The sequence below is a fragment of the Phaethon aethereus genome (assembly GCF_964289735.1).
Source record: "Phaethon aethereus genome assembly, chromosome: 5".
Classification (NCBI taxonomy): domain Eukaryota; kingdom Metazoa; phylum Chordata; class Aves; order Phaethontiformes; family Phaethontidae; genus Phaethon; species Phaethon aethereus.
The window spans coordinates 38,699,995-38,724,519 of record NC_138579.1 but is presented as its reverse complement, the minus strand read 5'-3'; the positions used below and the strand labels follow the sequence as shown (position 1 = coordinate 38,724,519).

At 40.7% G+C, this 24,525-nt stretch overlaps 1 protein-coding gene across 1 annotated transcript in view; it reads right to left on the bottom strand.

Annotated features, from left to right (window-relative positions):
• The window catches only part of RAD51B (RAD51 paralog B), a gene marked incomplete at its 5' end in the record, with an annotated part of 429,021 nt that overhangs the window by 158,505 nt on the left and 245,991 nt on the right, over positions 1–24,525 (bottom strand). The window contains 1 exon segment of the mRNA XM_082000471.1: positions 2,159–2,237. Coding sequence (XP_081856597.1) covers positions 2,159–2,237 — 79 coding nt within the window.

The following is a 24,525-nucleotide window of genomic DNA, read 5'->3' as shown; positions in this document are numbered from 1 at the left end:
CGGGACAGATTCCACTTGTTAGCACTATACGATGTCCCTCAAGCAGCAATGCAGGGATGCTCCCTCACTGGCTGACCTGTGGCCAGTTGCTTTACTGACACCTTACCGTGCGTCCAACAGCTTATCTGTTGGAGAGGGTCCAGAGGAGGCCATCAAACATGATCAGAGGGATGGAACACCTCTCCTAGGAGGACAGGCTGAGAAAGTTGGTGTTGTTCAGCCTGGAGAAGAGAAGGCTCCAGGGAGACCCTACTGCAGCCTTCCAGTACTTAAAGGGGGCTTGTAAGAAAGATGGAAACAGACTTCTCAGCAGGGCCCGTTGCAATAGGACAAGGGGCAATGGTTTTAAACTAAAAGAGGGCAGATTTAGACTAGATAGAAGGAAGAAATTTTTCACCATGAGGCTGGTGAAGCACTGACACAGGTTGCCCAGAGAGGTGGTAGATGCCCCATCCCTGGAAACATTCCAGGTCAGGTTGGACGGGGCTCTGAGCAACCTGATCTAGTTGAAGATGTCCCTGCTCATTGTAAGGGGCTTGGACTAGATGACTTTTAAAGGTCCCTTCCAACCCTAACCACTTATGATTCTATGATTACGTGTCACCAGGCCCATTTGTTTTTTAAGGGTTGGATTCAGTCCTTGGAAAGCTATCTTCCTGGCTCACAGAAAAGAACTGAAATAAATAAAGATCCCCTCTGAACAAATGCTTCCTGTTTCTGAAATGGAAAATCTTTCTTTCCCAAGGTTTCACTATATTAGTGCCTGAGGACAGAGCAGGAATTGTCTGCCTTTTTTTATAATGACCAGAAACATCTCTGCAACTCAGATGATACTTGAGATAGAAAAGTAGCTTGTCTTCTGCCCTATACTGAATCAAAATATGTCTAGACCAACTCGTGCAAGCCATCTCAGTTTAAACTAATAAAAATTGTTTCTAGTTCCTGTAGGCTGTTTAAAATTACTGGTATCAAATAAAGCAGATCAAATTCCCAGCATGCCATCTAAGTATACACTGGGTATAGTATCCAAAGGCTTAGGGAACACCGGATGGACCCCCACATTATCATTACATAGATATATCAAATGGAAGCAAACATGCACCAAAAAATGTTTTTGTTTCTTTTCTTTTCCTACATTATGTATGATAATGTAGGAAACGAGACGCAAGCATATTTAGTCATTAGTAAATGTAATATGTCATCGATCTGGTACAGCCTGTTTGAAGGTGAGAAATAGGCAATCAGAAGGAATAGAACCGTTCATGTACCTTAAAATGTTTGTAGTAATTTATGGGATCACTGATTCCCAATTACTGGAACCTGAGAAACAGCAATACTCACTTTTCTTAATGCCATGGCTGCATATCAGAGTGTATCCTCTGAACAAATAGTGACAGGCACTGACTAGCTTTATTTAGTCTGCTACACTGATGCAGCAATCAGGAGCCAGGCTGCATATCAACAGGCAGCAACTCAACACAACTGATCTACGAATGTCTGGCAAAAAGTAAGAACATTAAAGGACGATTTATTGGGATAAACAGGAAAAAGAAGGGAAGAGCTGAACTTCCCTTTTTGCTGTGGTCTGAAAGTATGTGATTTAAGATACAGCCACGGAACCCTAGTTCCCTGCCACCATGGTAGTAATATCCAGCTTTTCAGTACACTGCCTCATATCCTAAAGAATCTGAGGATTATTTAAGACCATGGGGCATTAGCATTAAAATTATCACAAAAATAGAGAACAGATATTAATTTCCTGTATTTTTATTGATGTCAAGCCATTTGCTAAAGAAGAACCATCCATTAGAGCATGTTATTAATGACAGGTATGTTTCTCCTGTAGAAACCTATCCCATAGGAGCAATGTTGCCAGAACCATTCTGCTTTACCTTGAAGGAAAACAGGGAGCCTTGATTAATAATTTTAGGGCCTGTTCTTAGATCCATGACAATATGCAACAACTAATTCAGTATAATGCAAGACAAAACAGTGAACACAGCAGAAGGCTACCCTTCTCAACCAAACTGTTTAAATGAGTGGGTTTTTAATTAGCACTATTTTCACAGCACTATTTTCAACAATAGTCGCTGTTATCTACATTCAGCCTGCTTAAATACTAATTGTAAAGGCAAAGCAATCAATGCTCTGGTCTTACCTTGAAGAACCAAGCCTGATTTCTCAGTGGTGTAGAAAAAAGTGGAGAATGGGGCAACGGGGGATTTAGCAACCAGAAGCTGCAAAACAAACAAGTAATATGTAAGTACACATCTTTATAACATACTGATCAGAGTTCAAATCCATCGAATAATCTCACTGGATTTAACTTCCAGCAGTAGGAAAGCACACTGCAGAAATAACAAGGTAGTTATTGACCCACCCCTGTCACTTCTAAGCAGTTGAGATCTTCTCATGCGCATGTATAGATCATGTTGGAATTTTACAAGGATTCACAGGTCCTAAAAAGCATCGTCATGAAAGGAGCAAGTTTTGCTCATCTTATTGGCATCCTGTGAAGGCTAATCATTCCTGCTGGTTCAGGCAGTTGCACTCAGATAGGAGCCAATTTTGAGCAAAACTGCAACTGCCACTGCGTAACGCAATTTTAATTGCCATTAGCCGTTCCACAGATGCTCCCCCTTGGCTTCTCCAAGAACTCTACCAGCCATCTTCCTCCAGCCCCTGGAAGCAGCGTGGTCCACCTGTGGGTCACCACACTGGGACAGTAACATGCCATTGCAATTATCTGGATGTCCTCTTTTGCACAAGGGGTAATGACCGAGTCAAGTTTTATTGAAGGATCCTGTCCTTGGAGTTTCAAAACAGGAACTGGAATTCCCTCAGAGTGTGTAGCACAACTGAATTTAGCTTGGCATTCGGGTGTGCTGGCCCTCCATGGTCAAGCCAGAAATATCCCAAGGTCTCTGGCTCCACTATGGAGGAACTGCCTTCTGTGGAAGACGAGCTGCAGCAGAGCGCTGGAGACAAAGAAATGGGCTTGTTGGCTGGGTAGGGGACATGAGGCCCGCAGCACCAAACTCACACAAATGTGCCAGGATTTATTGTCTGCTCGATTTTTGCTGATTGCTGAGGACTGCTCTCTCACAGCTTGCCTCAAAATAACCCCCATTCCGTCACCTACACGAAAGTGACATTTTAATGATAAATTTAATAAGTTCTGCCCAGAGTGCGATCAGCACAAACACTGATCTAATGATCCCCATGTGGGCCCTGAAGAAGACAGTGACAGCAGTGGCTGAAGAGAGAGTCTGCTGCAGCTCTGCCCCCAGCACAGACCTGCTGAACAAAGCTGAAACGCGTTTCTCTGCTCACCTCTTCAACAGCTAGAAAAGGCCGGGAACTGGAAACAAGCCCTGCTGGCGGTGGCCCTGCACCCTGGAAGGGCCTTCCCAGCCCCTGAGGGCACGGCCTGGGCAGGCGGCTCCCCCTTGGCCCATGCTGACCCTCTGCAGGGATCCGCCCCAAGCAGAGCAGCATCGCAGAGCCCGAGCCGTGATGGACGGCTCGGGACACCGAGCAGGCCCGCCGACTTCCCGTCTTTCAGTGCACTGACTGCATCTAACCCGTCCCTGAGGCCTGCCTGGCAGCGTGCTGTGGAACCATCACGCACCTCGGTGCCTCAATTTCCAACGCGCTGTCAGATATATTACACCCTCCCAGCCCGAGGTAGGCAGCCCTCTGTCAGATGCATCCAAATACAGATTTCTTAGAACAACAGACAGTAACAATCTTATTTTTCGAGGTGTGGGGCACCAACAGATCCTGCCGATTTCAAATGGAGTAAAAAAAGCCCCATTATTTCCAAAGGTCATGCCCTAATTCTGCCAAGCATTCAAGCACGCGTAAGGGTCACTGCATATGAATTTCGGTTGGTGGTGCCTAACAGTCAGCAGGGAAACAGTGAGCAGATTTTGGAAAAGCCAAGAGAGACTACAGAAAAAAGAGGAAGTTCATGCTCACCAAAACTGCCCACACTTCACTGCAAAGTCAGACAGTGTTGAATCACCTCATAGATACACAGGACTGGGCCATTATTCCTAAGTGTAAGATTAACAATATCAAGCACCAGAAGTTTGAGCTCCGCAGTGTCCTGACGTAACCAGAGGATTTGGCAGCAAATTCTGCTGCCAGAATCAAGGCTTGTGTGACTTTCCTGTAGCACTTTAAATGCTACGGGTGTCTGTATAGTAGGTAGCTTTCATTTGTATTTGTACCTAATCTGCAGACAGGACCATGCTTAGATGTCTTGCAGCACTTTCTCATCTGATTCTGATACAGACTGTAGAAAAAAAATCCTCATATCTGGTTCTTCAGACATAACCATTATTACCCACAGCTAGCTAGCTTTTTTATGGTTTTCAGAATTTAAACCAAACATATTCTCCCTTCTTCTTCAGACAGTAAAAAATAAAGGCAGGCACATAAAGACCACAAATAGAGTCAGAGAACATCAGACCAGTCCAAATGTCAGTGTTTTCCTTTCAGTCATATGAAGCTGGCAAAACCACCTCAGGATGCGATACAACCTTTGTGAACTACTCCAAGTAAGAAAACTGCTGTGCTAGCACTTTCCCCTCTTCCGTGTTAACTACCGTTCTCTCTGGAATGAGCTTCTGGAGAAAGGAGGGGCACACCGCATCCTGCGCCCATGACGCACCTTGACAAAACCCGAATTCCCTTGCCCATCGTTATCCCCAGAGCCAGCACTTCCCACTGACGCAGCAGGAGGGGGACTCTGCCAGCAGGAAAGCAGAGTGCCTCCTGGTGCTCCACACGCTCCCTCAGCTCTGAAAACACGAGGGAGAGGATGAGGTGGAAAAACTGCAAACTTCAGCTACAGAGTCGCCCACAACAGCTGGATGCTTCATCAGAAAGGCCCGAAGTGAAACGGCTACGAGTCTGATGTCTAAGGTCAAATTTTTGGCATTCTGTGCAGTACTATGCATGTAAATACTAACCTATATATGCATGTGCACTAGGCACAGTTGTACGTGCAAATGGGTAGGCATTCAAATAACCCTATGTACATTCTGTTACTGCATTTTTGTGCAGTTACAATATGTGTATAACTAAGTATAGCAATGAAAAAATATAATAAATCATATCCTTTCAGCAGCACATCACAGGCACCCTCTGAAAGGCTTCTGCTGCACAGTTACATCTGAGGCTCAGAGTTAGCTCCTTTTTAGTGAAACGGGAACAGCTCAGAATATTCAAAGGTATTGCTTTATTTTGAATGTTTGCTTACTGAGAAAAAGATCCTTGAAAGTATGATTGCGTATTTCACAACCAGATAGAGTACACAGAATTCTTTTTTTGTAACACCAAACTGTACATTAACATAACTTTGAACAAAAAGTAAATACGTATTTAGATTTGTGTTTCAACCAAAGAGAAAAAACTGGGAAAGGCTATTGCAAACCATCCTCTAGTTGGAATAGCCAGCACAGAATCGGTTCTTATGTATCCACAAGGAACTTGTAAATCATAGAAGGAAATACATATTAAAAAAAAAAACAACGATGTTTTGGAGGCCAAGAAGCAGAAGTATAAATCAAGGATCACCAAAAAATCAAGGTAATGTTGACCCTGGAATGATTATTATCAATATCAAAAAGGAAATAAAATTTGAGTTATAATGAAGTGACATTGGGATAGTGATTAAACATATTCTAGATATAAATGAAGAAATAATCAGTTTGCAACAAGCAGGACGATGCTGAAAAAGAGCAAAATGGGAATTATCTGTATCATGTAGGTATAGAAATAACAACTGCATGGAAAGGAAACTCCAGGAGCTTAGCACGTTCAGTAGAAAATAGATAATCTCTATTGAAAAAACAGTCTAAGAATCAGCATCTGAATTTAGGTCTGATAGCTAGTATTTGTCATACATTTATGAAATTGCAGATGATGCAACATAACTGAGAAGCAGCAAACAATAGTCCTCAAAGGGAAGAGAAAGAAAAAGTGGTGAGTTGAGGCCTGTAATCTGATTTCAGTATCATGCAGGGCTTTGGAAGAAATTCTGAAGGGAAGAATAATTAAAGACTTGGAGAGTCGGAAATCCTTTGAATTTTTTAGAAATCTGAAATAAACTGGACCTCATCTAATTGGATCTCTGTAAAGCTTTTAACACTGCTAAATGGGAACTGATAATGAAGAAAACAAGGATATGAACAGAAGCTGTAAGTCAAAAGGGGAACCAGTCAGTTATTGAAAAGAAAACACTTCCCGGATATATTAGTACCTCACAAGGTTACTGACCCACAAGGTGATGTAGCCAGGATAAGTACAAATCTGATTCTACAGTGTGCCACCACATACACCTGGCAAAACCAGGGATACACCAGTGTTTCTGTACACTAGCAAGCTTTAATCTGGAATACCATGTACAGTACTGGTTACTCATGAACTCAAACTGCAAGAGATTGGCTGTATGCTGGTGAGAAGGCCCCACCTCTGAGAGGCCGCTAGAAAAATTAGCTCAATGAATCTAGCAAAAATGAAGGTTGACTCTTGTTTATGTGTGTAAGTGAACGGGGAGAGTGGAAACAAGAGAACGGAGCAGGAAGAAAGAGAAGACCTTCTCAAACTGACAGACAACACTGGCAAAAGAACAAACGTGCAGCCACAAACACATTTTGGTTGGAAATTTGAAAGTTTATAACCATCAGTAAAGTGAGATTCTGGAAAAACCTTCAACTCAAAGAGACAAGGCTAAAAAAAAAAAAAAAATCTTTGTTTTTAGAATTCAGATTAAAATATTTATGAAAGGGATAAGAAGCAGTGCCTGCAATGTACTCCATGATCTATAAGGTCTCTTCAAGTCCTATGTGCAGCCTGAGAAGCATCAAAGCCCTGCCAACTCATCTTTTATGCTGATAGAACTGACAGGGTTGGAGCAATACATACTAACAATGTCCCTTGATGGTCCATATGCAACTAAGGGTCTTTGTGGTCAATAAAATGAGAAAAAGTTGCTGGTTTTCAAATACAGAAATTATAAGTTAAAGTCTTCTCATCTCTATGTTCTGGCGAGCATCTGCTCCTCTCCCTAAGATTCCAAGCAGACATAGGATGCTGAGAACAAAAGGGGTCTTCCAGGATAATTCAGAAGACAACAGCTCAGGCAGAAGAGGCATTTCTAAAACTCACATATATTTAACAAATGTCTTGTTCCAACTCTAAATTAGTCCTGGCCAAAGTCTGGAGAGAGCAGAGAACGGTTTATTATCTGAGCCTGGATGTGAATCAGAATTCTTTATAAGGAGGGTCAGCTGTGTAACAAGCTGAAACGGAAACCTCTTTCCACAATCATGCTTTCCCAAACTTAAGATTATGAACCTAAATTTTCAGTCCAACATAAAGGAAAGATTTCCTTGATTCCTTTTTCACTTTGGAAAAGAAGGGAATATAGAACTCCACTAATATTCTTGACGTATGTAAAGGAATTGGACGGGTTTACTCTTCACTGGGTGAGGAACTGGCTGGATGGCCGAGCCCAGAGAGTTGTGGTGAATGGCGTTAAATCCGGCTGGCAGCCGGTCACGAGCGGTGTTCCCCAGGGCTTGGTTCTGGGGCCAGTCTTATGCAATATCTTTATTGATGATCTGGATGAGGGGATTGAGTGCTCCCTCAGTAAGTTTGCAGATGACACCAAGCTGGGTGGGAGTGCTGATCTGCTGGAGGGTAGGAGGGCTCTGCAGAGGGATCTGGACAGGCTGGATCAATGTCCAGAGGTCAACTGTATGAGGTTTAATACGGCCAAATGCCGGGTCCTGGACTTGGGTCACAACAACCCCATGCAATGCTACAGGCTTGGGGAGGAGTGGCTGGAGAGCTGCCCGGCAGAAAAGGACCTGGGGGTGCTGGTTGACAGCCGGCCGAATATGAGGCGGCAGTGTGCCCAGGTGGCCAAGAAGGCCAACAGCATCCTGGCCTGTATCAGGAATAGTGTGGCCAGCAGGAGTAGGGAAGTGATTGTGCCCCTGTACTCGGCACTGGTGAGGCCGCACCCTGAATACTGTGTTCAGTTTTGGGCCCCTCACTACAAGAAGGATGCTGAGGTGCTGGAGTGTGTCCAAAGAAGTGCAGCGAAGCTGGTGAGGGGTCTGGAGCACAAGTCTTATGAGGAGTGGCTGAGGGAACTGGGGTTGTTTAGTCTGGAGAAGAGGAGGCTGAGGGGAGACCTTATCGCTCTCTACAACTACCTGACAGGGGGTTGTGGCGACGAGGGTGTTGGTCTCTTCTCCCAAGTAACCAGCGATAGGACGAGAGGAAATGGCCTCAAGTTGCGCCAGGGGAGGTTTAGATTGGATATTAGGAAAAATTTCTTCACCGAGAGGGTGGTCAAGCATTAGAACAGGCTGCCCAGGGAGGTGGTGGAGTCGCCACCTCTGGAAGTGTTCAAAAAATGTGTGGGTGTGGTGTTTCAGGACATGGTTTAGGGAACATGGTGGCGCTGGATTAATGGTTGGACTTGATGATCTTGAAGGTCCTTTCCAACCTTAAGTGATTCTGTGATTCTGTGAATTTATTGCTTTGCTTCCTACAAGCAAACGACACACCTTTTATGATAAGCACTATTTAATCAAGAAATCAAAGATGAAATCCTGGACTCACCAGGAATTTTTTCCTATTGACACTTCACTGCAGTCAAAACTGCACCGAAAGGAGTACACAACTTGAGATGAGTAAACAGTAATGGTAAATAATAGGCTAAAGAAGTTAACAGGCATTTAGATTACCAAAATGTTTTTTTAAATGGTGAAATTAATAGAAAATAGACACAGAAAAATGATTAAATGGTACCAAGTCTTTCAAACTCATCCCATCCATGCTGCTTCTGGAATGCTATCCATGAGCTTCTGGAATGGAATATAAAATCCAGATGCAGTTATTCTTATGCTCCTGTCCTGCTAAAGTGCAAATGATAGAGACGGATGAGAGAAGTAAAAATCAAAGTTATTTTAAGCTTTGCAAAGTCATAACTTCACAAAATGGTCAAATCTTAGTTTCCTTCCTTTCCCTTCTAGCATCACATTTCCCTGTCAGGAGGTTTGTAATAATTATTTATTATTTGACAACAATGTAGAATAAACATTAAACAACTGAAAAATTATTTCTGCCATGAGGCATGTTAAGAACACAAAGGTACTATGGAAGAGGAAATATATCACCTTGATGAAAAGTGCATAGAAACTGGATAGATGCCATTAGATTAGATAAAGGAAGATAAACAGGAGACAGGCAGAGCAGCTGAGAAACAAAAGGCTTAGAGAGAATTGATGATGACAGCAGAAAAAATGTACATTAAAGTTTGTTTTTTAATTAGGGAAAGCATTTCTATTAATACAGTTTATTGTTTGTAAGCTCTATGGAAGAGATGAATCACAGAAATTGATCGCAGAAGCCCAGCAGAAAATACTAATTATTGGGACAATATCCCCTGTCAATAGCAAGGAAAGTGATAAATCAGAAAATGCACTGGATGGACTTTCAGAAGTAGTCTGATAACCAGAAATCAAGCCAGTGTCCTGCCAAAAAGAAGGAAAGAAGATGAAGGGGACAGAGTCTTACATCAACTTAGTTATCAAAATGCCAGGATGATAAGCTACTAAACAGCAAAACAACAACATGATTTTGACAGAGGTATGAGCTCTCACACAGTAAAAAAAAAAAAGTGATTTCATAATGGAAAACTAATGATTTTAACAAAAGTAATGGACTAAGATATTTCAATTAAGTATTTGAGAAAATCAGCTGAATTAACATTTAATACATCATTTCCATTTAGACTGGAAAGACACCCAGTTTCTTCCCCCTTTTTTTACTGAGACTATTAGAAGAAATTGCTTCTTAGGAACTGAGGAGTATGAGTGAAACCATTCAAAGCTTTTTTTAAAGTATGTCAACTACTTCTTACCAGTGAAGAGATTCTTCTCTTTTTATTTTGTTCTGTGTTAATTTTTTCCTTAGACTTGCTCTTCTGCTAGATTTACCTTATCTTTTGTACTGACAAAATACATATACGTGCACTAAGGACCAAATGAATAACAAACCCACATTTACAGCCAATACCTATTTTGGAATTCAGATCTACTGATGAATTACCAAACACATGAGAACTGTGCAAGAAGTCTGGCTCTTGCTACGCTCACTGCCCTTACTGAAACAACGGTGGCTTGCTGGGACTTTTTGTTAACTGGTATTGTTGTCCTATTGCAGTAAAGTTGCTAATAGTCGGTGCATTTCAGCAGAACTCTTCAGCTACACCGTGTTAGCTCAGAAGAGCATAGCTGAGAACTGAAAAGGAAACCTACACATTGACAGTGTCATTCAACAGGCAAAAGGCTATCTCTCAAGGTTCAGTTAGACTCACGTACTAATAAAATCAGTGCTAAGCTAAACAAATCTTTCCCCTAATTGTGCCAAATGTCTGGGTGGACAATCTTCATGCCAGAATTTCCCTTCTTACTGTAGATTAGATGGGTTGTTTTTTCAGCTGCAACAGAGCCCAGGAAAAAGCCAGTAAGGAAAACAACAAAGTTGATTTTGCATCAGATATCCCAGCAGACCTCATAACTGTTTTTTCTGCCCTCCCTTCTGGTTCTTCTTGGGCCCTACGTGCAGGAATTTGATATATTCTAGAAATGAAAGCGGCAGTCCTTATTCTGCAGATCATTTACTTTTGAGCAGGAGCTGCAACCCAGTTCCCAGGGCCAGCTCTCTTTCCCAGTCCCACAGGTCACGCTGCCCACCAGAAAGGTGCCTGCGGAGAGAACCAAGAGTCCCCTAACAGGCACTAATGACGCAGTGGCATCAAGGCTTCACACAGCAGTATGCCAGTTGTTCCCTGCTCCCTCTTCATGTAGAAGTATCCTTGAGTGCAACGGGATGGCTTTTTACAAGGTAGGAGAAAAAAATGGTTGTGTTTTCTGCCAAGCCTCACCAAACACTAATGCTCATTAGACCCTGGAGCTCTCCGAGGCTTCAGTCTCGCAACGGGTTCTGATTCAACTTGGGAGAAAATTACTCCTTGTTGCAGAAACAAAAAGTGACCCTAATACATTTCCAGTGTTCTTGGGGGGGGCGGGGGGGGGGGCGGGAAGTAGTTTAGGTATTCTGCAATCATTTACTTAGCTCGCAGGATATACCCATAAACAATTTATTGATCTCCCACTGCAAATGATCCTTGGGATAACAACATTTTGCTTGTATATGGTACTTAATCTGTAGATTTTTAAAAGGCTTTACAAGAGTGGGGTAAAAATATCCCCATTATGCATTTGGGTAAATTGAAGTTCAGAACTTAAATACATTCCTAAAAATTGTAAAGCTGATGTCAGTACCAAAATCTGAATAAGACGTTATCAAATCACATTGCCTTCACAAGCAAACCACTGTAGAGTTTGTTTGACCTTATCAGGGACTTGTGTTTTCTTACGGAAATTATTATCCCCTGCTCTGTATCTTCCTGCAAATCCCATTGCAAGGAAAAGCTCTCTGTGCACAGCTCTTCCCCTTTCAAGCAGAAGAAAGCTCAGCCCCTCCAGCAGTAGTCTGCACCTGTATGCTTGTTGTCAGTAGAAAAGGCTGGGCAGGCTAGGCAATGATTGTCAATAAAGAGGAAAAACAGAAGGGTTGAGGGAAAAGAGATATATATTCAGTCATCCTCCAGCCTTCCTAATCATCTAGACCCCACGCATATATTCTCCCTGGTAAAAAAAACAACTTGGTGGATTGACACAGGGAAAGCTTAAGTTGTCTTGAGAACTAGAGAGCAAACAATGAGAGATGGGGCTACAAACATACCCCAGTACTGGGAGTAGATGTGGAGTCCACTTTTGTACACACTGGGGGGGGGGGGGGGAAGGGACAACTTTAATGGAAATAATTTCTTAGGAAACTATCATTTAATTTGTGCCATGCACAGCACCTGAGAGATGTGGTTTCCTGAAGTCCAGTTGCTAGAAAACGTTTTCATCACGGCCAGGTTAATGGGGCACAACTCAATAAAACTCTTTATAGAGCAATTTAAATGGATTGTATCTCTCCTTCCCCCACAAGAAAATCCTGTCCAGGGGAAACTGTTTAGGAATGAGTTTCCTTTCTACCTCTTTATAGGAAAGCAACAATGGCAGCTAGACACACTTTATGAGAGGCATTTCATAAATCCAAACCAATTAGTGCAGAGAGGTAGGCAAGCAGAGTTTGTCTGTACACCCTAAAAATGTCCGTTAGCACACATCCGGAAACAACAGCAAAATGAACAGACTCAAAAGGCAGCTGACCATCCTGCTGTTGTCTCACCACCCAAAATGCAGCAGTACATCTATTTATTTTCTTTTAGTGCAATGCATACAAATTCCATATACTAACAAACATCGCTAAGACCGCAAAGCCAAGAAGTCCCTGTTTCCATCTTAAGAAAAAGTGAGGGAGGGAGAAATGCAGATACATTTAAGACAGTTTTGCAGGGGAAACAGCAACAGTGGACACTGATTTGAGTAAGAAAATAAATGAAGGGAAAGCCTGAGAGAAAACATGAGATGAATCAGCATGGGATAAAAAATTCAAAGAAAACTCAATCCTGAAATATCAGCATGACACTTATATTAACAAATGTAAACTAATATCAAAGAGATCAAGCTTCTCAACCAAATTCTGACAGATTATGTTTGATTTTAAGAGTCAGTGCTAGTGGGAAGCAGAGTTTCTGAAAATTTTAAAACGAATTTCTAGAAATCAATGAACACAGGCGATATTAGCCAAATTTCAGGTAAAACACTTCTTGCCTTGCCCTTTTTTTTATCCTAGCATTAATTTCTACAGTAAGGTCCTATGTTCTTTTGGGTAATCCTAGGCAGATCACTCACCTTTTCTCACTGTGCTCCATTCTGACCTCAGAAGTGGTTAATTAATATTCATTGATTTTACATTGCTGTATTTCTTATGTGAAATTATTTAGGATGCTTGCATTTCTAAGATCTGACTTACATTTATGCTAAGCATATGCTCCTAATTTAACTACCAATAAATTTATTATTTATGCTACAGATTCATCTAAAAGAAGTACTAGGAATTCCTTACATGACCTTAAAGGTTGGAGATGGTGGTCTTGCCCACGGTGACACAGAAATGTGTGATAACTTGAGAATAAAAGTAAGGAAACTGGGCTCCTGATTACTTCTCCAGTGTCAAGACTGGAAGTACAAGTGAGATAAAAGCATTTTATACTGCTTTTGACTTGCCTCTTCTGAATCAGCCATTTCATCCCAGGCAGGCCTTGCTTAGTGGTGTTCTTTCTGGCTGTACCCTTCATTATTATAAGAGGTCTTAACAGCAGTCAGTGACTGCACTAGATTTGAGCAATCACAAATTCTTCCCCAAACAGAGGCCAACTGAGTTGTTTAGGTAGCAGAGAGGTAGACACAGATGGTTGAAAAGCTGACGTAAAGAAACAATATGCAAGGGAGCTGAGAGAAGCTGAGATTCTTCTCTGCAACACCAGACACAACAGGGCATTGAGGAAGTAGCACCAGTGTCTGAGCTCCAAACTCTCAATGTCTTTATAATGGCAGCAGATACTCCCAATGGCTATGGACAAAACAGGGCTTTTTACAACAGGGGGAAAAAAAAAAAGCTCTCAGAGTAGTTTGTTAGTGCAGTTCTTCCTATAGTAATGAATAACAGTCACAGGCAATGACTCCAATAAAAATAAACCATCATTGCACGCACATGTGGCTAGGCTTACTCCCAGAGGAGACATTCAATACTTGCAAAGGAAAGAAATGGAAGGAAAACAAACAAAAGGAGGAGATAGAAATGAAAATCAAGAATCTTTTAAGAACAGGAGAGAAACAGCGGAGTGGGTGAGTCCAGGAAAGGGGACACACTCCGAATCTCAAGCCCTGCTATACCTGGCTGGCTTCAGATGTTGCTTCTAAAGAGCAAAACATATATAAAGGACTTTTTCATAGCACATAATACCAAGACTTGGGAATCAGGATTCATGAGTTTTCTTCCTAACTTTGCCACTGTTTTACTGAGCAATTATATGAAAATCATGTAGCAGTCCTTTGATTCACTCCAAAATCAGGCATGGAGATAGACATCTGCAGCAACTTCATTGTATTCATTTTCTGTCAGGTGGACATAGCTCCAGAGATACCCTGCTTTTACCTACACAGAGGGTACAGCAGACAGATCAATAAGCAACAGCTCTGCTGTTTTCTCAAATATTCAGTGGGGTCAATCCCTTCTCTTCTCATAAAACCAGAACAAATGCACATGTTTTGGCTGTGCCTGTCCAGGCAGTTGCTAGCAACAGATGACCAGTCTGCAAATTGTTCCAGCCCTTGCAGTGTGCCAAACATTGGATTTCAAAGTGAGAGAGCTCAGCATGTAGTATGTACTGCCACTCAGACATGGTTTTAGCTTCAGGCACAATAATGAGGAGTTCTGAATAACCTTGGACTGAGTAAGCCTAACTTCAGTGGAAGGAAACCATCAAAACCTCAAAAGAGTATCAAAGACAATCAATCACACACAACAAAAGCAAAACTTTCCAAGGTGAACTGCCTTGATGTGCTTCAGAGCAATGACTGTCCTGAATGCAATAGGCCAAATCTAACAAAATGCTGCTTTTGCTTAGCTGTCCTCTCCCAGACTGTGAACAGACCCCTGAAACCTCTACCCCGGAGTGCCTTTACTGCCTGATGTACGTAACTTAACAATAACTTCAGTGGCAGGGAACTGCACTGCCCAGGCAAACATTGGGCGACTTAAAGTTTTAATTGGAAAAGAAAATACAATCCCAGATGTTTATCCAAATTGTGTCTGAACTGCAGCAACCTGGCCAGGGAACTGCACAAAAACAGGCTGCCTCCAGTATACTTCCACTTAAGCCAGACTTCTGGTGCAAGTTCCCCAGCGTGAAATACAGAGTATGCAGGGCCAGTTGACTCCCTTCTGCTCATGTAACACCAGACGCTGAAAAATTCCTTTTCCCAGAAGCACTTTCTGTTTCCCTGCCATGTGCCTTATTCCCTATTTTGTAAAATTAATTTTGTCGTCTTTTCTGTTTCCGAGTCTCTCCTAATTTTCCCAGGGGAGAGTCCTCTAGAGGCCAGGAAACTTCACAAGAGCTTGGCCATGATAATTTCCTATGCTATAATACGTTTGAGGCCCAAAGCCCTGGTAATTGTCCAACGTGAAGGATAATTCAGGAGAAAATGCCTGTAGCTTTTACTAAGCAGGAAAGCGGTGAGCCAGCCAGCATGTCCTGGTTACCACAATGAAACAGTACTGAGAAAAGGGAGCTGAGGATGGTGCTGTGGCTGGATAAAGTAGTCGGGTAGCATAAACAAAGCCTCCTAGAGGAATTCTCCTATGTGGCAGCTTGGGATCACTCAGCAGACTTATGGCACACTGGTAGTGAGAAGAACAGAAAATAAAGTTTACGTAGCTTTTCAGAGCCTTCCATACTGTTCTTGTTTGACTTTGGTTCTGGAAATCTGAAAAGGGCTGAAGGATCCAATTCTTACTGGAACATGTATTGGAATACTGCCTTACCCCTGGGATCACATGTCCCAAATCGGAAAGGACTCCTAGGGGAGTAGCAGTACAATAGCACCAAAGCAGTTCTCAGAATATGTGGCTTCTTCCACCCAGCCTGCCAGGCTTGCCTGGAAGAGACGGGACCAGCAGGGAGGACGGCACGGAAGCCCAGCAGCTGCGCACTTTCTCCTCCACCGAACCACACGCTCAGACAGAGAATGCACGGGCTCCTTTGCTCGCGTGGCTGCAGAGGTAGGGATCCAAACAGCATCCAGCCCTCACCCCTGCGCGGAGTAGATCAGCTCAGTGTAATTCACCAGCACGACATATAAAACATTCTTAAGTATGTAATTAGCATATGCATTGCCATCATGATTTATTACTTTCATTATTCTTCAGATCTCTATGAACCCTCTTTATGATAGTTTTAACAACATATTTATCCTCTACAGATAAAAAAGTATCCGCTGCAAATTCAAGCCTGATGCCTGCTTCTAATGTGTCTCAAATTTTTATTTAGCCAATACTTATTCCTCCTTTGACTTTCTTTTGGCTTTCTGAATGATAAAAAGCTCAACATCATTGTTCATAAATTGAAAGAAAATTAATCCATTGTAAAAGAGCATTGCAAGTGTGCTCTCCCCATCCTGCTTTCATTGGTTTTGGACATCAGTAGAAACAACAGCGTCCTTCATACTTCCTTGATGTAAAAGCATAATCCTAAATTTCCAGACCTGGGCCAAAAAGATTGGGATTCAACCAAATCCTAGACCACAGCATAAATACTTTTCACCCACACTAGTGGCTGCAACATGCTTTTGACATGAAACAAACAAAACTCATTCCAGCTTTTTTTTGTGTGTTCACTTTGTTCTGTTCCTACAAGTGAAGTCCTTGGAGATAAGCTAATACAACACTGCTAAATTCACATGCAAGAGACAGCAATATTATCTTACGTAAAGCCTCAGTAGAGTATATTTTAGAATGCATTGGGCATCACATAACAAGGACAAGGAAAAAAAAGCTAACAGATCTGTGAGCTAGCACATACAGATGCAATGCGTGTGCTTTTGGATACTGTCATTCTTTACAGTGTTGAGAAAAGGTGATAGATTTAATTTAAATTTTAATTTAAATCTTTCTACAAGACTCAGTTTTTCTCTAGCAAGAACATTATTGGGAGAGATTTTGCCAAGGAAGTGGAAAACAATATGTTCGAAGAAAGCTTAATGGCCTTATAAACATCATCTGTATTGCTGAAAGTACAACTGTTGAATAACAGAGTCCTAGAAAAACTTTTCCGTAACAAACATGAAATGTTTCAGGAGCCTTTACTTACATTTCTAGAGGGTAGTGGATCTCCACCAGTCCCCATCAGGTAAAGGCAAATATGCTTTATCCACTGCATGGCATAGATGCGCTAAGGGTGGGTCAGCCCTTTAGGACTTGAAACATTGCTTTATAACCCATTAGATCTGAAATTTTTGATGACAAAATGCCCCAAATAACAATCAGCAGGTTAATAAACCTTTTTATGTTGGAGAAGAAACTGAGGCAAAGATCAGACAGAATGGTAATTCTTTTCACAAAATTACTGGAAGTAGCATTTATTGATCTTAGATATTTTCTTGCATGGGGATTATACTTAGGAAATTCAGATTGTTCTATGTGCATTAGAGATCTTAACTACATCTGAACTTTTGAAAACTTATTTTGTTATGTTCAAAGGACAAAAACGTAGCTATAGCAAAGAAAATGCACAACTGTAGAAAAAAAAAAAGATGAAAAAATCTCTCAACCTCTTCTTTCCTGCAAGAGCACCCAAATCGCAATCTTTATTACATTTCTTACAGGAATTTGTTTATTAATTTATTAATACCAATTCATTTAGATGAGTAACAAACTCCTTGAATTTTTTTCCTGCTAATTTACACTTTTATTTTCTTTTTTCAGCCTGCTCAGATATTTCAAATGAAGACTGAGATGGCCATTATAAGATCACAAGACAGAAGTAAGATGAAATGTATGAAAAAAGGAGAAAAAAGTAGTTTTCTCTTCTTTTTGAATGAGATGTACCACATCTAGCTGGAAACATCAACACAAGAGGGGATTAGGTGACTTTCCATCTGTAGATTGAGATGAATATGGGTACAGAGTTTTATATTATTATTAGATAGATAAATAGTGACAATAAGAGAAAGAACTTCACTGACATACAGTGAAGAACAAATGCACAATTTGGACCAGAAACATCAATTTGCTGAGTAAAACAGCAGTGCTGGCTCAGGCCTGATAAGGCTTTATTGTCTCAGACTCCAAGCCAAACCTCCTGGACCACTTCAGCTCTATACAAGGCCAGCTCAGGTGTCTTTGCAACCTAAACTCCACAGCTTCCAGTTCAGTGCTGTAGAGCATGTAAACACCCTGAACTGCAGAGACATCTGCACACCCGAATTAAGTCAAATGGCAGAAAAAGGCAAGGTTGATTGTTCACTCAGGACTAGCACAAGAACTTCTGCCAGAGACTCAGGGCTCACCTGTAGGAAATGACTGATAAGGGAGACCCTGAACCATCACTGTGACGCAAACGTGAAGGTGCCTTGCAAACTCAAGATAAATCAAATGAGCTTTCCAGTGCAGAACAAACTCAGTAGTGCCTCACGTGTTACACTGCAACCTAGGTCTGTCACTTTTTTTGATGAGACATAGGCATTTATTGACAAGTGACCTGGTTAGTTATTTCCAATTTAGCATTGCTCTCATATGAATACTCAAGGAAGAAGCCATACATTAACTGAGCTACACTTTACATTACTTCCTACCAGTATCTGAAAAGTTGAAATTATCCATCAATCACAAGCCTGTCACAAACACTGAACTTCAACATGGATTGAGGAATTTACTGTATTCTGTTAATATGTATCGAGAGGACATAACTCTCTAATGAAAGCACATAAGTGCTACATCTGAGAGCTGGAAGCAGGATGGCTCAGGGAGCTATTTATATTGCCTTTCTACCTTTTAGTCACAACTATCTTCCAATGTTTCCACAATGTGGGTATAATACACTACCATTTCCTGGACACATCCTTTCCATTCCTGATTGAGCAGATGTCCTAAAATCCCATCGTGTTTTTCCAATACAACAATCAGTCCAGGGGAAGGTAATATTGTGACAATTATATATTTTATTATCTTCTTGATGCAATATGGTGGGTAGACGTGACAAAAGTTGGCCATGCAACTTCCAACAGGTCACCAACATTGGAGACTATCAAAACTCCCTCTATTTTAAGGTGTAATCCATCGCAGGCAGTGGTATGTCAAAATTGTTTTTATTCCTTAAAGTGGGTCAGTAGTCTATATTCAGTTTCTAAGCAGTTAAGAGGGTTTCTTTTTTTTTTTAGCCTGTTTTTAGGTAACAGCTAAGGGCACCGATACCATAGACAGTAATTACAGAGATCAAGGATCAAAAAGTCTATGTAGAACAAACCCCTCTAAATTAATTGATCCTACCCAGGGTAGATGTACTGATAAGGCTAAACTGAAGAAACAGTTTTCTATACAGCAGATTTTGAATGGCACTCACTGGCTGTTATTCTCTTGTGTTGTCAATCTAGAACAGTTCAATGACATTAGATTCATAAAACAAACAAAAATTCAAGTTCAAGGTATAATATCTGAGATACACAAATTCCTGAGATGATTCACCCTTAATATGTTTAGTGGTGTAAAAGTTGCAATGCCTTAACACGGGGATCATGTCTTATCCCTACCTTTTTGAAAGAAGATGTGATGCATTTTGCCCACTGAAGTCAGTATGTCAAAATTCGTCTGGTTTTAAAACCTTATCTGAGTTTTTTTTTTTTTTACCAGTGACAGCTCAAACTTGTTGCTATGTCAATAAATATATTCTGTTTAGCACAGAACTTACCTGGGAAGAAAGTAAGGAGAAAGACAAGAAAGAAGAAAGTAGCTTCAACACAAATCTCCAGGCCATATACAGTATTCTAGAGATGTCCCCAGTGCCTTTCCACAATGGTACAAACACTTTTCCCTTTCCTTTGAAAATACCTTGCCTGATCTATTCTAGGATAGCACAGACCCTTTTCATGATTGCATGATCCTGTTGAATTAGTTTTTCTGTGATAAACTAAATCACTCCAGTATAAGCTTCACTTTGAGCTTACATGTGCCTTAAGTAAAGCAGAAACTAATTTGTAATGCCCAATATTATTTTACAGATTATTTCTATTATCAACCTTATATTCTGCTATATTTTCATTACCTAAGGTTGTCCAGTTCCTTCATAATGATATTCTGATCTTTTTCACTATGAAGAATGCCTCCAAGCTTTAAATATACTGTATTCCAAGACAGACTTAGAACTTCTCTGAATAATAAACAATTAAATCTGAGTTGGACATTGTAGTTTGCTTGTTTTCAATTTAAAAAAAAAAGAAAAAAAGGAGGAAAAAAGAGAATCTGGTAGAAGATAGGAGGCAGGGGGATCTGCCAAGGCATTCCAAGGATAAACAATTCTGGTCATTGCTACTCTGATATTAGGAGCAATGACACTTCAGATGTTGATGAGAAGATCTGCCCTAGGTTAATTCCACTCTGGTTTGAGGGGAAAACTCACACTGAAGTCCAACCAAAATCAGAAAAGTGACTCTGTATAAACAGGATGTGAATTTACGTTCATTCCCTCTCTGCAAAGAGGCTTACGCTTACAAACAGAGCATTCTTCAGACAATTCAGACCAGAGCCTGAAAGTCGTATCTTGTTCTTTCTCTCTCCCATTTTTATGCTGGTTTAGTGAACTGTAAATACAGTGTAAAGGGTGTTGGATCAACAGCGTCACAGACTGAAGTTCTCTGTTTATATTCAGATCAGATTTTGTTATAGTAATCTTACCCCTCCTATCTGACCTTTAGGTGGCTCCCTATAAAGAACAGGAGATATAGCCCTGATTTCTGAGAATTTGCTATCTGATTAACATGAAGGTGCACAATTATCAGTTAGACCAAAGCAAAAGGCCATTTTTCCAGTTATGGAAGTGAGAAAATATGTAAAAATTAAAACAGTAATGTCACTGTGACTAAGTAGGTCTCACCAAGGTAAACAATTCTATTTTCTGTGGTATGTTTGGAAGAGGAAAAAAAATGGTGTTGATAATACTAGAAATTAAGACATTGCATTAACTGATATGGAAGATAAGAGTCTGGACAAGTGTATTAATTGTCTAAAAATTTAAGTGCTAGCTACTTGCTTTGTTGGGAACATGCAACTTGGAACAGTTTTGATGTCTGCAAAGAGGAGAGTCGTAGCAATGCAAGGTGACTTCTAGAGCCGAGGCTTAGAAAAATCAGCTCTGGTTATCAACAGAAACTGGAAACCAAAGAAGCAGGGAAAGAGTTCTACCATAAAGCTCAAGGCACAGCCTCAGTTTCATTGACCTTTTATTAATGGTGAACATTGAAGAAGAAAAGTTTATGGCACTCTAAGGAGAGAGATTCAGGAAGAGAAGTCAGTGACGTTGAGACCACACTTAAAACCAGTTCAGTAGGTGATTTAATCTACAGGGAAAGTTGGAGAGGGAAGCAGGAGTACCTTCACAGCTGAGGAACTACATACTACAAGGAGGTACAAAGACTTCTGAAAGTGCCTGAAACAGATCAAGCTTAGTTGCATATAGGTGGCAGTGAAGAGATTCCAGCTCTGCTCCCAGCTGCAAAGGATTTATTCTGGCCAGTTATTTATTTACAACTGAGTCTCTTTGGTTATGAGCACCTAGTATGGGTGTTGCAGAGACCAGTCAGCAAATGCTTGCATAGTAGTTAAAAAACATAATATTCTATGAGATGGTAACTCGTAACCGATGTTAGGTTAGCAGCAACCAAAGAGGAGTCTCCTCTGAGAGCTGACGGGCCTATCAGTCAAAGATATCCAACAGAAAGTACTCACCTCTGCCACCAGCCTTGGTAGGAAGACTCGGTATAACTTAATGACTGCGTTTGCTTCTCTGCCTCAGAGATGTTCCTGCTTCTCTGTTTTTAGGATGCTTTAAACTACAGATCTATGAGTTTGAAGTTTGCACAGCTGCTGCTATATTTTGTCAATCTGACATTAGAGCAATCTTCATTAAGAAAACCCGTAATGCTTATTAAAAAAAGGTCAGAGAAAAAGATTAACTATTTAAAGATTTTCTTCTGTTTTTTTCCATTTTACCTAGGGTCCTTTCATTTCTGTTTAGATTCTTAGATAACAAATTGATTAGTGTTATAAGCACCTGAGTAAATGAATTCCTGTTCAAGAAGGATGGAAACATTTTTCTCTATATAAAAGTGTCCTGTTCAGAGGAGAGGGCCATAAATCCAGTTCCATTTAATGCAAACAGTGCTACAGTGATGTTTATATTGTATGACCATCCCCCACAAGCCCATTAAGAAGGAAGCTCACTGCAAACAGAGACATGAACAAACACAGAAGTCAGGAAAGTAAGTGACCTAGTGATGTTGGAGCTCCAAATACTTGTTGATGAACTTTCTCTATTTTTATGGCATCCTTTCATTTGGCACTTTTGCTGGATGAAGTCAGTATCATACTGTGTTGATAATCATCTGTTTATGCTACAGTTGTGCGCTGTGTCCAGTTTCATCCTGTTCACATGCAGCTCAAGTTCATATTGCTGCTTACGCTTGTACATGATCTATGAATAAGCAAAAGATTTCTGTTATAAGGGTTATCAGTCTAGAGCCATTTTAATCAGAAAAAACCACTAAGATTCTTATTTATGTATTTTAAATGACACGGTTTGTACACATGCATGGAAATTTGAGGCCATAACAAGCTTTCATTGTGTCTTGATTCAAAATATTCAAATGATAGCAGAAGTGAGGAAGAAGTCTCTGAAGTAAACTGTGTATCCTAGAGAAAAACAACACTTCTTTAAATGGAGGCGTTTGCAGGATTTAAATACATGTTCCTGCAGTCTTTCCACAGCTATTTCTTCAAAAGCAGCATACTCCATAATGGAGAACCATAAAAAATTAATATCACCTGAAAAAAAATCTACTTTCCTGCAAAATTTCCTATCCCTTGCATGACTCCATACCATTATTTCTATCTTAAAAAAACCCCAAAAAACTCTGTGTGTTTTCACAGAGCTGATTTTCCATATGATAAGCACATTATATAATAAGATGGCTTAGAATAAATACACACTTTTCACCACTTCCATTTTAAAACAACCCAATAGCCACATCCCTTTTCTATCACTGTTTACTGGAGCTCATTATCCACTGCCATCTGCAGATTTTCTCACATATAAACACTTGGAAAAAAAGTATTGTGCTATGTACATAATCTGCATTACTGTACTATGCACATGATTCATAGAGACAGGTTTTCCCAACATGGATTGCAGCTGCTGAATGGCACTTCATTTGTCTTTATACTTCTGCTAAAAACCCACATGCAGAGCTTTCTTCTGTTCTTGTTTGGGGTACTGGGACTTCTTTTTCTGAGTCTTCCCAAATCCTACCTCAGCAGAAGACAACGTAAAGAGCAGTACTTCTTGCCTCACACATAACGATGGGCAACCTTCACATATCCTCAGTCACCTCCTTTGGCCAAACACTGATTTCGTTGTTCAGTTCTCTATGGGATCTTTCTTGCCCCACCATGTAAAAGACTGAACTAGCTTCTCCTCTGCTCCCACTGATGTAGGTGAAAAGCTTTCAGGCTGCATTTCTCAACACTAGTGGCCATCACCTTCCTCATCTAACTCCGAAAGTAACTTTAAGGCTATTAAAAATATCTTTTTTTCACTGCATTTTCTTCTTCTCCATTTGCTTTAGTAAGCAGTTATAACTGCTATGACGTTAATAGACATAAAAACTACCTTCCATGTTTTACAGGGAGAGATAAATCTGGTCTCACTTATGCTCTGAAACCATCATGACTGCAACAAGTTACATTATTTCTATTTTTAATATATTTTCTCAATGACTGGTAGAATTACAGCCAAACATCTGTACAATTTGAAAGAACTGCTTCACTTAGAATTATAACAAATTTAAGGTAAAGAATCATAGCAGTTGGCCTTAGCCAGTCACATAAAATGTAAAATTTCATTCCCACTCCTCTCGGCTCTCTCCCAGCCCTTCCCCGTGCCAGTGAGTACCATGGTTACTTCACCATCGCAATTTTGGAATGCTTATTCAGGGCTTATTCATATGATACTAAGCAGAGCAAGACAAAACAGCTGGTCTGTAACCAAGGACACAACAAAAGTTATGTCTGGCATTAGTCTGAATAACAGAAGGGTTTTTTGTTTTGTTTTGTTTAAGAATGAGTCACCGTATACTTATGCATTTGAAACACTTTACCTGAAGCAGGAAAATTGCTGCACAACAGCCCACCAGGCACAGCTTGAAAGCTCCAGCCCATATCTCAATCCTAAATGCTCTTTCTTGAAAATACCACAGGAAAACACTGATTTGTTATAAAATAACACTTCTACGTGCAGTTTCCATCTAAGAATTTCAAAACACATTACAGACATTAACACAATACTATGAGTCTCACAAATCCCTTGAAAACTATAAAATAAACCAGGCCCATAGAAGTTTCCATATCAGATCTGGCCAGCGTCTCACTTAATCCAGCACCCTGTCTCCAACAGACAAAAATAAAATGTTAAATATAGCATGTCAACATATTAAACCCTATCATGCTGTCCCCCAAAGACAGCTGAGCACACATGAAAACAGTAACCTCGGAGCCTGCTGACTCCCGTTCAGGAAAGAAGGTTAATTATACACATAGGGGTAACTGAGGAGTGTGACAGTTTCTAGTGTAGCCCCATTGGTTTTGGCTTAAACTCAAAGGGTCTGCATGTTTATGTATGGATTTCAGGAAAACGAGTATCATGGT